General features: G+C 36.7%; 1 protein-coding gene across 1 annotated transcript; it reads right to left on the bottom strand.

The window, feature by feature from the left end:
- Positions 1–2,799: 2,799 nt before the first annotated feature.
- On the bottom strand, positions 2,800–4,044 carry LOC118046713 (NAC domain-containing protein 86). The gene is made up of 3 exons (XM_035055706.1): positions 3,864–4,044; positions 2,956–3,233; positions 2,800–2,856 (listed from the first exon to the last, which is right to left on the bottom strand). Exons 1-3 carry the CDS (start codon positions 4,042–4,044, stop codon positions 2,800–2,802), a joined length of 516 nt encoding a protein of 171 aa, XP_034911597.1.
- Between the last annotated feature and the right edge of the window lie 8,615 nt (positions 4,045–12,659).

The raw sequence follows: 12,659 nt of genomic DNA, 5'->3' as shown, positions 1-12,659 counted from the left end.
ATATTCTTTTTGTTTTTCCTTACATTTTTCTAGCTCCTGCTATGTTTATTATGGTCCCTGTACTATTTTTTTCTTCATTTATGTCCACCCTTGCATTCCACTACGACAAGGGATATTCTTGTGCTAAATTACCCGTCAATGGAGATTAATTTATTTTTGTAAGAGCACTCATATTTTGTCCTATAATTTCCCATTCAATTTAAAAATAATACCATTGTATTACTTACTTACCTAATGTCAAATGTCCAATGAAAAGGCTTAACAACCACCTACCTAGCAAAGCTCTTTCAACCGTCCCACTTCCCTTCTTGCCAGAAGACTCTGCAAGAAAGCAGCCTAAAGAGAAAATATATTAAAATGCAAGAATGATCTATGTAGATTGACGTATCTACAGTTGATTTCAATCTTCATTGTTAGGATCACACTATCTGATAAAGAGAATAATCATAGAAACAATCACGCGTATACACTTACACTTTGTAAATCTTCGTGGTTCGGCTATGCTTACGTCTACAAGAGAGCAAAGCGGATAGATTTTCACCATATCGGAACAGTAAAAATTTGGAGAACTCTCAACCCTTCTCCCAAGCACTTCCAATTTGGCTTCCTGGAGAAAAATGCCTCACATCCTTGAGCCTAAAATTCAAGCCATACTCAACAAATATCTATTGTTTTGTTGCCCTGTTGATCAACTTATGAATGATTCCATATCCACTTGATCTCTAGACTTTTCATAATTTGAATAGTGATATTGACAAGTCCTATATAACTATTTGTTGTGAAAATGAGATAAATGATGTTAGAATATAGATTCTTTATCCTGTGATGAGATTTGAATCCTGCTTTTCATGGTCAGAGATGGGGAAAGAATCTTTGTTTTGACTGTCACAAATTTTTTACTAATGGCTTTTCGTTCATGACTTCTATTTAGGCAAATTCATGATTCCGGGGGATCGGAGAATTTGTGAGTAGATTTATGAATCGGTAACAGGATTAATTTGGAGAAAACAAGGTATCAACATAATAAGGAAACAATTGATCAGTTACCGCTTCATATGTTTGCTAGTTGAGTTCCTTTCTCTAATGCCATCCATTCCAAAGCAACAATAGCTGCCTTTTGTAAGGCTTTGTGTTAGCAGGTTGCGATGAACTTGTGCATCTGCAAAGGTGCTATTCCAATTCCTGGAGTTAAGACAGTAAAGCAAGCAGAGGAAAACTTGGCTGCCCTTTGTTGGCGCCTGAGTTCTGATGAGTTGCTTCAGTTAAAATACGCAGCTGCAAGCAAGTCTCCTAAGAACATGATCCAAAACATTTTCCAGACAAGGTATGTGTTGTATTTGACCTCAAAATTGTTGTTTTTATTTTTCCTTGTAAGTTCTATATCAAATAATGTGTAAAAAAACTAAAAAAAAGAAAAAGCTCAATCCAAATGGACAGTTGGCTCAAACAGCAGAACAGGTCTATACACCTTCGGCTCTGCCTAGCTTCTGGAAATGATCCGTGTTCTAGGGTTCAGGCTTGGAATTTCTGGCCGTAATCAACACAAAACATAATCCAAGCATATCCTTTCAGAAAAGTACATATATTGAACATTACGATCAGTAGTCTCAATATTCTTCTCTGGATTGGCTAGGTAAGTTTGCTTGCAGGCTTGCTGTCTTCATATCATTGAGCACTTCAAAAGAAAATTTGCCTCTCAGTTTCCCTAGGATTTGTTCACATGAATTTGACAACTTTAACAGTTAAAGCCTCTTATCCAACCCTTTCTCCATCTGTCATTGGAGGCAGCATTATTATCTTTAGGGGAACAAGAAGAGGCATTTCTTGATATGTTTTCTTTCTTAATTACTATTTCCTGCTAACTGATACTCTTAGGGAATATTAGGATGAGTTCAAGCTCTCAAAGTAGAGAATTATGAATTCATGATCCTTGTAAAAACTATACAGGAACAATTCCTGAAACATGAAACGGATAGCAGTTTATTAAAATCAGGTCCTGGAGAAAACAAATGCCGAGATTCTTCAACCTTGCTTGCTTTAGATGATTGAGCACCTAATAAGAATTTAGCATTCATTTGTTTGTAAGATTTAAAACATAAGCATACACAACACATTCTATTCATGCATAAAGATCATATAATCATGGTTACAGAATTCTGGAGTGCAGATGCATTTCTTCTCCACTTCCCTAGTCTTTTTTTAAAAAATCTGCAGAGAGCACAGTTCACTGAGTATGAAAGTTTAGAATTTGTGTACCTTGCCGTTTATTAGTTTTTTGTTCATTACGAGGTTCGTTGGCTCTCCCCTTCCTAAATCCCTCCTGTAAGCAGGATTTGGCAGCGAGTGACTTTACCAGCTAGCTAGCTGTCACCCACCTTAAACTATTTGTTATGCTGAACCGGTTTGAACTTCTCTTTATTTAAGCACATAGCTTATTGTAAGAAGAACGCAGTCGTTTCCATGGATAATGTTAGAGTTGAAGCAAGTCAAAAAGACAAAGTGTATGAGAGGTCATTGTCGCTGTCATTCTATCAGATTCTTGATTCACCAATTGTAACTGAACAATTTAGTGTCTACCGACATAAAATTTGTTCCACAAGAATTTGTTACTCATTTAGTTCCTTATTGTAACTGAAAACTTAACATAAATATAAACTTGGAATGTACGAAAAGAATATAAAAGATTGTTCCTAAACTAATAAGAGAGCATTGGCAGGATCATTCCTTTAACAAGCTTGCTGGGATTTCAAATTTTCCTCTCTTGTGCTTCTTTCTTTCCACTTGTCAATTGACTTGCTCCTACCATTCAGGTTCAGGTTGCACTCGAGAAATTTTGCATGCAACAAGGTTTTGTATCTGAACATTAACAATGTAAAGCATCATTAGACGAATTGAAGTGTACTTCCTGAAACAGATGCATTGAAATACGTTGTAGATTCATGTGAATTATACTACCTTTTCTTGAGTGCTCCGGTCGTCGTTGTTAACTGGAACAAACTCGGGATTGACTCTGAACTCCTCTACCATCCATTCAGTTTCAGTTCCATCAGGTGAGCTTCCTTGGTAGAAATTCAGAGTCTTTACATAACCAACAACTTTTCCCTCCCATGTGATCGGGCCAGCACCTTCGGGATCGATTGCGTAGTAGCCACCATCTAGTGCAATAATGTTATCATCCTTGCTTCTAGTTGAAAAGAAAAACCACTCGTTGGGCACCCCGCCCTTAAAATCATCTAAATATTCATGACACAAGTTAGATTTTAAACCATATAACTTAATCATGTAATGTAAATTATGTTGACTTCGTTCATGCTGAAGCTGCAACTAATTAATTAATGGTGGAAACATGCATGACAGTGTAATGGGAAACATTAGAAGATCAACTAGAAGTATAACAGATGAAGCACTAGCAGTTTAGTGTCAAGACTAAAACATCGTAGTTAAACTAATACTCCAGCATAATCTAATCTAATGCCCAGCTATGTGGCATGTAATTAGTTGTTTGGTGATTTCATATACATGGGTCATTGGAGATTCAAACCGCCAAACCATAAACATGTCTTAAGATAGTGTTTGGTTATTGACTCGGGAGAAAAAGTTGAGACAGAGCGGGCATGTTCATGTTCCCGTAATCGTGTTTTGTTTTGAAAGGAAATAAATTCAATTTAAAATAATTTTTTATCTGGTATCTACCGCCCCTTCTTCAACTAAACATGTTTAGCTCTGTTTTGTATACCTCAGTTTTGACTTTTGTGATTTAAGATGTTAAAGCTTAATTAACTATAACCAAACATGCATAGTCAATCACGTGTCGAAAAAATTAAATTAAAAACAATGATAAAAAAAAAAAAAAAAAAACTTACCCAAGGGGAGTTTATCAGGGCTTGATGCATATACATCAGTGGTGGGAATAACATCAGCAGGAAGTTGTTGGCCCAGAATTTTTCTCTTCAAATAATAAACAATAAGATCATCATTATTAGGGCTAAATCTGTAGCCAGCAAGGAGAACTGGCACGTTCAAAGCTTGTCCGCCGCTAGCCATTGAGATATTTCGACAAACTATATAGAGAGAAGGAGTGTGATTGCAGTAAGAAAAACTAAGTACTAGTCAATAAAGTACTGATTTGTTCATGGCAGAGTTGTGTATATATAGAGACTGGAATTGAGTTGGCTCCAATTTGCATGAGTAAATAAATCCTGAGGCTACAATTTAGTATTTTTCTTGTTCTGTTTGATTAGTTCACCCACTGTCAAGCGGGATTCTACCAGGAAAAAGAAAAGGGGCTCAAGCTGTTCGGATTTTGAAGGAACTAAATTCCAACTCCAAAATAGGAAAAAGAAAAATAAGAGGATGGATTGTGATTTTATAATTCTAGACGCGATGAACCCTCACTCCTTTCTTTAGAGCATGCTCAAGTAAAGTTGATACTCATATTATGCGATGTACAGGTATAAGAGGCTTTATATGTGGCAGAAACAGTGTTTTGAAGTCAGCAACTCAACCTGGCAGAACTAGGTCTCTGAGCTGAGGAATTTTGAGTTATAATTAGAATCAATTATGTTAGTTTATATCTTAGATTAGATTAGGCTTATCTTTATTACTTATATTCAATTAAATTACTTATTAGGCTAGGAAGTAAAACTATATAAATAGCCAAATAAAAAAAAATGAAATCAAACACCTTCAGAAATTTTCTGGAAGGACAAGTGATGGAATTGGGATTGTAAAAACTGAAGGCCTTACGCATTCAAATGAAGATCTGACATAACTAGATAGGTACACCTAGATCACTAGGTGGGAATCTGATCCATGCAAACTTTATGGATAACTTAACATATATTGTTATGAATTAATAGCACAATTTAGACTCATGAGAAATTAAGTTTGGTCGTGGTAGATCAAGTTAGTATCTTAAAACAGAGGTAGACTATGTGGATGACTTAACATAAGTTTTTATAGATTAGTGAAGCATGTTTAAGTCTAAAAAAAGATTTGATTGTGCTAAATTAAATTAGCAACTTAAAATAGAAATAACAAAAAATTCAACTATTGGGTTGAGCTCAAATTTATTTAGGTGATGCCACAAACAATTTTTCTATGGGTCGTTGAATCTCTTGGGAATAGGAATTAGCCCTATAAAGTTGTATAGAATAATTTTGTTAATTATTTTTTCTATGCTTTTTTTGGATTTATTATTTAATTCAGATTTTTGTTTTAATTCCTTGGTGCTTTCGGATTTCTAATTGCTTCCTGGTACAAGGTAGGTTTTCTGACCTATATAAAGATCTTGTAAAAGCTTTAAGGAGACATGCTTCAATAGTTATATTTTCAGATAAATAAATTTTGAATTTATATCTACAACTCTTTTTACTCAATAAATTTGTTGTGTTTTCTATGTTGTTGTTATTCTTATACCTTCCGTCTGCATCATCAACATGTGTACTAAAGTATGGAATTGAGGTGAGAGTCTTCCTCCCTGTTCGGTGCTGGCTGTCTCCTTCCTATTCCCAGTCTGCCTCTCGGGCTCGGCGTTCTTGCAATACATGAGGACATAAGACCTGAGCAGCTTATGTTTTTCATATTTTGAGGATGTTATATTTGATCAATTGTTTTGAAAAATCACAGCATTCTGATTGGAGATTACTTTACTAGTATCAAATATTTTAAGACAATCAAAAGTTGAGAATTATCTTAGCAGGATGAACCGCGTGTATATCCCTTGCTTCAACCAAAATTGAAGGAGTTGCATCGATGGAGATTTCACATCATGTTTCTGGTACTGCAGAATTCCATCTCAACTGTATTATTTACTGATTGAAATGTGCCATTTATCTCTAATCTTTTGGAAAGAAATCTGACTGTGTCATTTTTATAAGTCCTGATCCCTGAGCTTTCAACCGCGCAAGCAGACCTGCTCAAGCTCAGGTCATCCCAAGATCTTTGATTATTTTTATTATAATATTTATTTAATTTAATTTTTTAGATTTACAAGGATTTGTTTAGTATAGCATCATAATCCTAATTGGATTCTATTATCCATGTAATTTTCAATAAGGAATCCAATCCTTTTTTCTATATATTTCATAGAATTAATATAAATAGACATGTATAGCTTATTTTCATATTATTAAAGATTATTAAATTTCAGACTTTTCTGAGAAACATCAGATTCAAGCGTCATTTTATTATGCTAGCCACAAGCATACCGGTTCACTGCAATTTTTAAATGTAAAATTTCAAGAACTGAAACTTTCATTAATATATAACCTTCGGAGGGGAGGGTGGATCAGCCACACTTCTGAGGACCAATCAACTTGGGACAATTTCTTGACGTAAACTCACGTAGTTTGGGAGATACTTCTTCAGCATTATCACCAAGACCATTTCTCCCTTCCTGCCATATCTGCAAAGACTGCAATCATAAGAGTTTCTAGCGTTGAATTAATTAGTCTCAGCAGACACGTCTTTCACCTCATCCAAGGCATTTATTCTCAAGTACTGTCGGAGTATTGGAAGTATCCCATTGATGGTAAAGATGTGACTTTCAGACAATCATACAGCTTTAGCTCTACCATTTTGGTGAAAGAAGGATCTCATATATGTTGTAACCCATTTTTGGGTCCCCACAAAAATAAATAAAATAAATAGCCAAAAGAGGCTAGAAAAATAACGGAAGGCAGAAGCACTCAGAAAATGGTTAGAAAACTGGTCAAGGAGTATAAAGATACAAAGATTGGATTTTTTACAGTATTTTCTTGAAGGATGAGAGCCCTATTGAGAAGGAAAATTTAAATTTTGAGGAGAAGCCCAAATTTGGATGTTTATGGACTTAATTGGATTTTTATTTGAATTTATAAAGGATTTGATTGCAAGAAAAAAATTGATTTTTAAGTCAATTTGGGCTTTAATTTAGAAGAAATTAAAGTTCTGAGGCCAAATTATATATTTTTTAGGAATTTATTGGGTCAAATCAGGGGCTTAATTGCATAAATATTGAAGTTTAATGGCCAATTAGGGACTTAATTGTAAAAATCCGAAAACCAGGGACCAATTTGGAGAAGGCGCAAAGATAGAGGGGCTGTTTGAATTTGATCCAGGGGCTTAATTGAAGAAATTAGAAGTTTATTGATCAATTGAGGGCTAAATTGCATAAATCAGAGGCCAAGGATCAAAGTGGAAAACGCGGCCAACTATGGGGACGGACCGAAATTGGAAGGGACGAAATTGAATTGAACACAGATGATTAAGGACTGATTCAAGAAATGTTCTGGCGCCTTTATTTTAAAATGGAACGGCGCGTTTTATCCAAAACGACGCCGTTTCATGCAAAAAAAAAAAAAAAAAAAAAAGGAGACCGAACGGTGCCGTTTTGAACGGCACTGTTCACTTTCTTCTTCCCCCGAACATTACAGCGGGGAAGAAGGAAAAGTTTGCATTATTTATTTTTCTGCAGGTCCCTCTTGTCACCGACCGAGGCCCCACGCCGGTGGGCCACCGACAGAAGACACTGGCCGACCACCCGCCGCGCTGCCGAAGCCGAGGGAGGCCCGCCTGGACAGCCGCTCCCCGACAGCCGCTCCTCGACCCGCTCCTTGGCTCCACGGTGAAGCCACGCCCGCTGGTTCTATAAATGGAGAACCGAAAGAGAGAAGAAGAGGAGGAGGACAGAAAAGAAAAAAAAAAGAACCCAAAGAAAAAACAAAGAAAACCGAAGAGAGAGAGGAGGAGAGAACCCGAAGAGAGAGAGAGAAGAAACCGGAGAAGGAACGGACAGAGAAGAGAGGGAGGAGGAAACAAAACAAAAAAAAGCAATGAGACAGTGAGGGGACGACCGAGAGGGGAGACCATTGTACACAGAGAAGGATGAACAGCTGACAGAAGGAAACACCCGGGATCAAGAGGAGAAGAACCAGACATAAGCAAAAAGGAGGAAGACAGAGGTACGTGCGTCTACATAAAGAAGAAGAAATACTGCAGAAAACAGTTGCGCTTCCCAACCACTGCCACCGTCAGAACCATCGTGAGCCCCCATTGGCTTCCTGTCCACCGCCACCAGCATCACTGGGAGTGTTCGCCATCGTCTTCAACATCATTTCTGCCACCAGGTTTGCACCCCCTTCGTCGCTGTGCATGCACCATTTCCTTGCATTTCACTGTTGAAGTGAAATATAATTCACTTGAACAGTGAAATGTTAATTCACTGTTCACATCACATATAATTCACGTGAACAGTGAAATGCTATTTCACTGTTCACATCATATTTATTTCACTGTTCACATGAGGCCTGCTGGGTTCAGCCCAGCCATGTGGGCCCCGATGGGTCAGCCCTAAAAAAAAAAAAAATCTTCAAAAAAAATTATTTCAAAGAATTTGTGATTTTTCTGTAATTTTATTATTGTATTTTGGGTCAATACCGGTTTGTATTTTTATATTGTCAAGATACAAATTCGGTATTAAAATACCCGGTTTTCGTCAAAAAAAATGTTTACTAAAAAAAAAATGTTTTGTTTTCATGCATACGGCCAATACACTAACATGTTTTGAATGTTCTTTTTATATATAAAAAAAAATATTGGAAGTTTTGAAAATGTGTTTTTCACATGGATTTTCTTAAACACAAATCATTTCTTGCATTTGTGGATTTTACAACCTGTTTGTAAAACTCCAAAGGGTATTGGCCAATATTCCAAAAACTATAAAAATCTTATTTTGGGAGGGGAAGTTGTGGTTATTGTTCACCGCTAATGTTTGGATGAAGAAATCCTTAAAAGGACGAACATCCAAAATATTATCGGGAGTAATAAATCAACGCACATGTTTGAAAGAAGCTTTGGTTGCGATCGAGAACATTTCAAAATTTTAATTTTTTTTTCTCCACGGTTTACGAGTCGTGAAAAGTATAAAATTGTTTTTTATGTAACTGTGAAATTTTCTTCGTTTTTTTTTTCTTCTTTTCCTTGCGATTTACGAGTCACCGACTTTTGAAATACTAAAGGAAAAATGAGCTTTTATAGCACATGGAATCTCCTTAGATTTCTATCCAAAATAAATTGACGGGTTTAGAAGACACCAACACCATAGACTATGGAGCAAACCAAACACCAAGCAGCTTACCTTAGGTAGGGCGTATTAGGGGTGCTAGTACCTTCCCTTTACGCAACCAGTCCCTTGCCTTAGAATCTCTAAAAGACCAGTTAGGGTTCCTAGTGACCAAATACTAGGTGGCGACTCCAAAGAACCAAATCCTTAGAACACAATGAAAATCGCCAGCCGATGTCGTGCCTTTATAATTTTTTGTGGGGGTGCGACAGAATGGCGACTCCGCTGGGGACCCTTGGACTAAGCTTGATTTTTTTGTTTGTTTATGCTATGTGTTATTGGTTTTTGTTTTCTTACGATGCTTTGTTTAAAAGCTTTAGCATACATCTTTACATTCTATCGTACATGGCATGGTCATGCATCACTTTATTATTGTTATTATATTATGAGGGCACACACCTGTAACTTTAAGGTTAAGTGGGGGACTAGCAGCTTGCCTTATGACTTGAGTCAAGGTTTAAGTTTGTGTAAACCCCAACTCTTTGCTGAGTGTTTAGACTGATTGTGATTGGTACACGTGCCATCCCACTATCTACTGGACCTCCATATCGCCTTTACGAGGGTGATCACTGGAACAGCAAGAGACCCTTTTTAGAGACCCAGTAGTAAACCTACCCAATGTCTCACATAAAGGAACTAGAGCCTATCCTTAGGATGTATGCTCCATAATATCTTTTTGCATCCATAATGGGAGAGATGTTCTAGAATTGGGAGACCCAAGAAGCTTCATTTGGTGATTTAATCAACAATGCTTGTTTGATCATGATATTGTGTTGTTTTCCTTTTTCAACTTTTTAAATCGAGGTTCCAAATGCCTTTTCAAAAGTTCATCTTGGTGTTTTTACACATCATTTTTCTTTTCAAAACGAATCTTCCATAACTACACCTGCACTTTACACTGAGAATGAATGGCCGGACTTTAAAGAATCCATATTAGTTGTAGAAGAGGAAGAATGGTAGGAAAATAACATTAGGGGATTCACAAAAATGAACAACATGAACAAACTTGGAAACCCGCTACAAGGTCATGCCGTTTGGGTTAAAGAAAGTTGGGGGCACCTACCAAAGTGCCAGGGTAACTTTATTTCACAACATGATGCAAAAGAGATTAAAGTATACGTGGATGACATGACCTAGAGAGGGAGAGAATCATGACCAAATATTGAAGGAATTAGTTGAAAGACTAAGAAAGTACAAGTTGAGGCTTAACCATGCAAGGTGTTCATTCGGGGTGAAATCTAGGAAGTTGTTGGAATTTATGATGAGTGACAAAGGGATAGAAGTGGACCCTGATTAAGTAAAGGCTATTCAACCTATGCCAACTCCCAAGACTAAGAAGGATGTAAGGAGGTTCTTGGGAAGTTTGAATTACATTGCTCAATTTATATCCCAATTAACCACGACTTATGACCTCATCTTCAAATTGTTAAGGAGGAAGAATCTTGGAATTTGGAATAAGAACGTGGAGAAGCTTTCACGAAAATCAAGCAATACCTACTGAATCCACCCCTATCTATCGAGTTGAATTGAAAAATGGCAAGTTCTACTAACTGAGTACAACATAGTATATATGACAAGAAAAGCCATGAATGTCATCGCCAATCACCTAGCTGACCATGTTGTGAAAGTTTATGGGCTGTTAAGATTTGATTTTTTGGATAAAAATATGCTTTCAGTCGAGTAAGGGAAATCAGATTGTTGGATTATGTACTTTGAGGGTGTTGTGGTAATAGAGTGGGGGCAGTGCTAATCTTTCCTAATCAGAAACAGTATCCGGTTTTAGTTAAATCGCAATTTGGGTACGCTAACAACACAACTGAGTTTGAAGCTTGCATTCTCGATTTTAAAGGTTGCATTAGAGCTAAACATCAGAAAGATAGATGTGTATTGGAGACTCGATTTTGATTATTTGTCAAGTGAAAGGAAAAGGGCAAACCAAGGACGAGAAGTTGAGACCTTGCAAAGAATACTTGTCTAAATGGCTAGAGAATTTGAGGAAATAAAGTTCACCCATCTAGGAAGGGAAAGAAACCATTTTGATGTTTTGGTCACGCCAGCTTCTATGGCTAGAATAGACTTTGGGCACAAGGTACAACCAATACACATTGATATAAGAAATAACTTAAGCTCATTATTGCTCAGTTTGAAAGAGAAATTGATGGAAACCCTTGGCACTATGATATCAAGAATTTCATCCAAAACCAGACATATCCTGTGGGGGCATCCAAAAATCAATAAGAAGACGTTGAGGAGGTTGGCAATGGATTTCTATCTTGATGGGGAAAACTTTGTATAAGAAATCATTTAACAAAACTTTGTTGAGATGTTTCGATGACGTGAAAAAAGTGGTGAAGAAATTTATGGAAAGATATTTGATCCATCGATATGGTCCACTAGAAAAATTAATAATGCCAGAACTTCAATAGCAAGATGATAATAGAACTCTGCGCTAAATGAAAAAATCAAGTATGCCAATTTCTCGCCATACAAGCCAAAGATGAATAGTGCGGTAGAAGCTTCTAATAAAAAATCAAGAAGATTATTTAGAAAAGTGGTATTCACTTACAAGGATTGGTTTGAGATGTTGTCATTTGCCCTTCACGCGTACCCACTGCAATCCGAACCTCAATAAGAGTCACCTGTATACGTTGGTATATGAAATGGAGGCGGTAATACCTTTAGAAGTTGAAATCCCCTCATTAAGAGTATTGATAGACTTTGAGCTAGAAGAGTTAGAATGGGATAAGGTTAAATGTGAACAGTTGAATCCGATAAGTGAAAAGAGGATAGCCGCAATCTGTCATCATCAACTTTATCAAAGAAGGATGGCCAAATCATACAACAAGAGGATTCGACCTTGAGGGTTCCACGAAGGAGATCTTATATTGAAGAAAATGTTGTCTTTTACCAGGAGAAGGTCAGAGTAAATGGACGCCAAACAATGAGGGCCCTTTAGTGGTAAAGAAAGCGTTTTTGGGAGAAGCTTTAATTGTTCTCTAGAATGGATGGAGAAGATCTGTTTAGGCTCGCGAATTCTGACTCTGTAAGGAAATATTACGCTTGATGTATTTTGTAATTTTCTCAATCAACAAAATTAAAGTCCGACCATGAAATTCTCTTTGTAAAGAGCCTTTTTTATATATATATATAAAACATATGATCTCATAGCATTTGAAATCTTTTACTTAAAAAGAACTTTTTACACATGACTAAAGAGATGACTCCATCAATTGGAGAGCACCAAATCAGATCTTCTTGATATATAGTTGCACTCCACACTAGGGGGCAATAAAAGATTATTTCCTGAAAGGTTTTACATGTTTTCAAAACGGGATGAGGGCCCGTAGATTTGAAAAGATAAAGCATTTAACAAAAGCATGACAAAGAGGCAAGGACAAGTCGTAAATTTGGAGAAAAAAGGGGCTACTTGTAAAAAAAGTCGAAGACTTCTTCCCCAAGATATGATAGGAGGCAACACGAGAGATGAATCCAGCATACGATTTCAAAAGCAAGCTCATGTTGAGAGGCAGTCTCACGAACAAGAAGATGAGGATGG

Source organism: Populus alba, chromosome 12, assembly GCF_005239225.2.
Source record: "Populus alba chromosome 12, ASM523922v2, whole genome shotgun sequence".
Lineage (NCBI taxonomy): Eukaryota > Viridiplantae > Streptophyta > Magnoliopsida > Malpighiales > Salicaceae > Populus > Populus alba.
The sequence above is the reverse complement of the archived record's forward strand: the minus strand, read 5'-3'. Positions and strand labels throughout refer to the sequence as shown.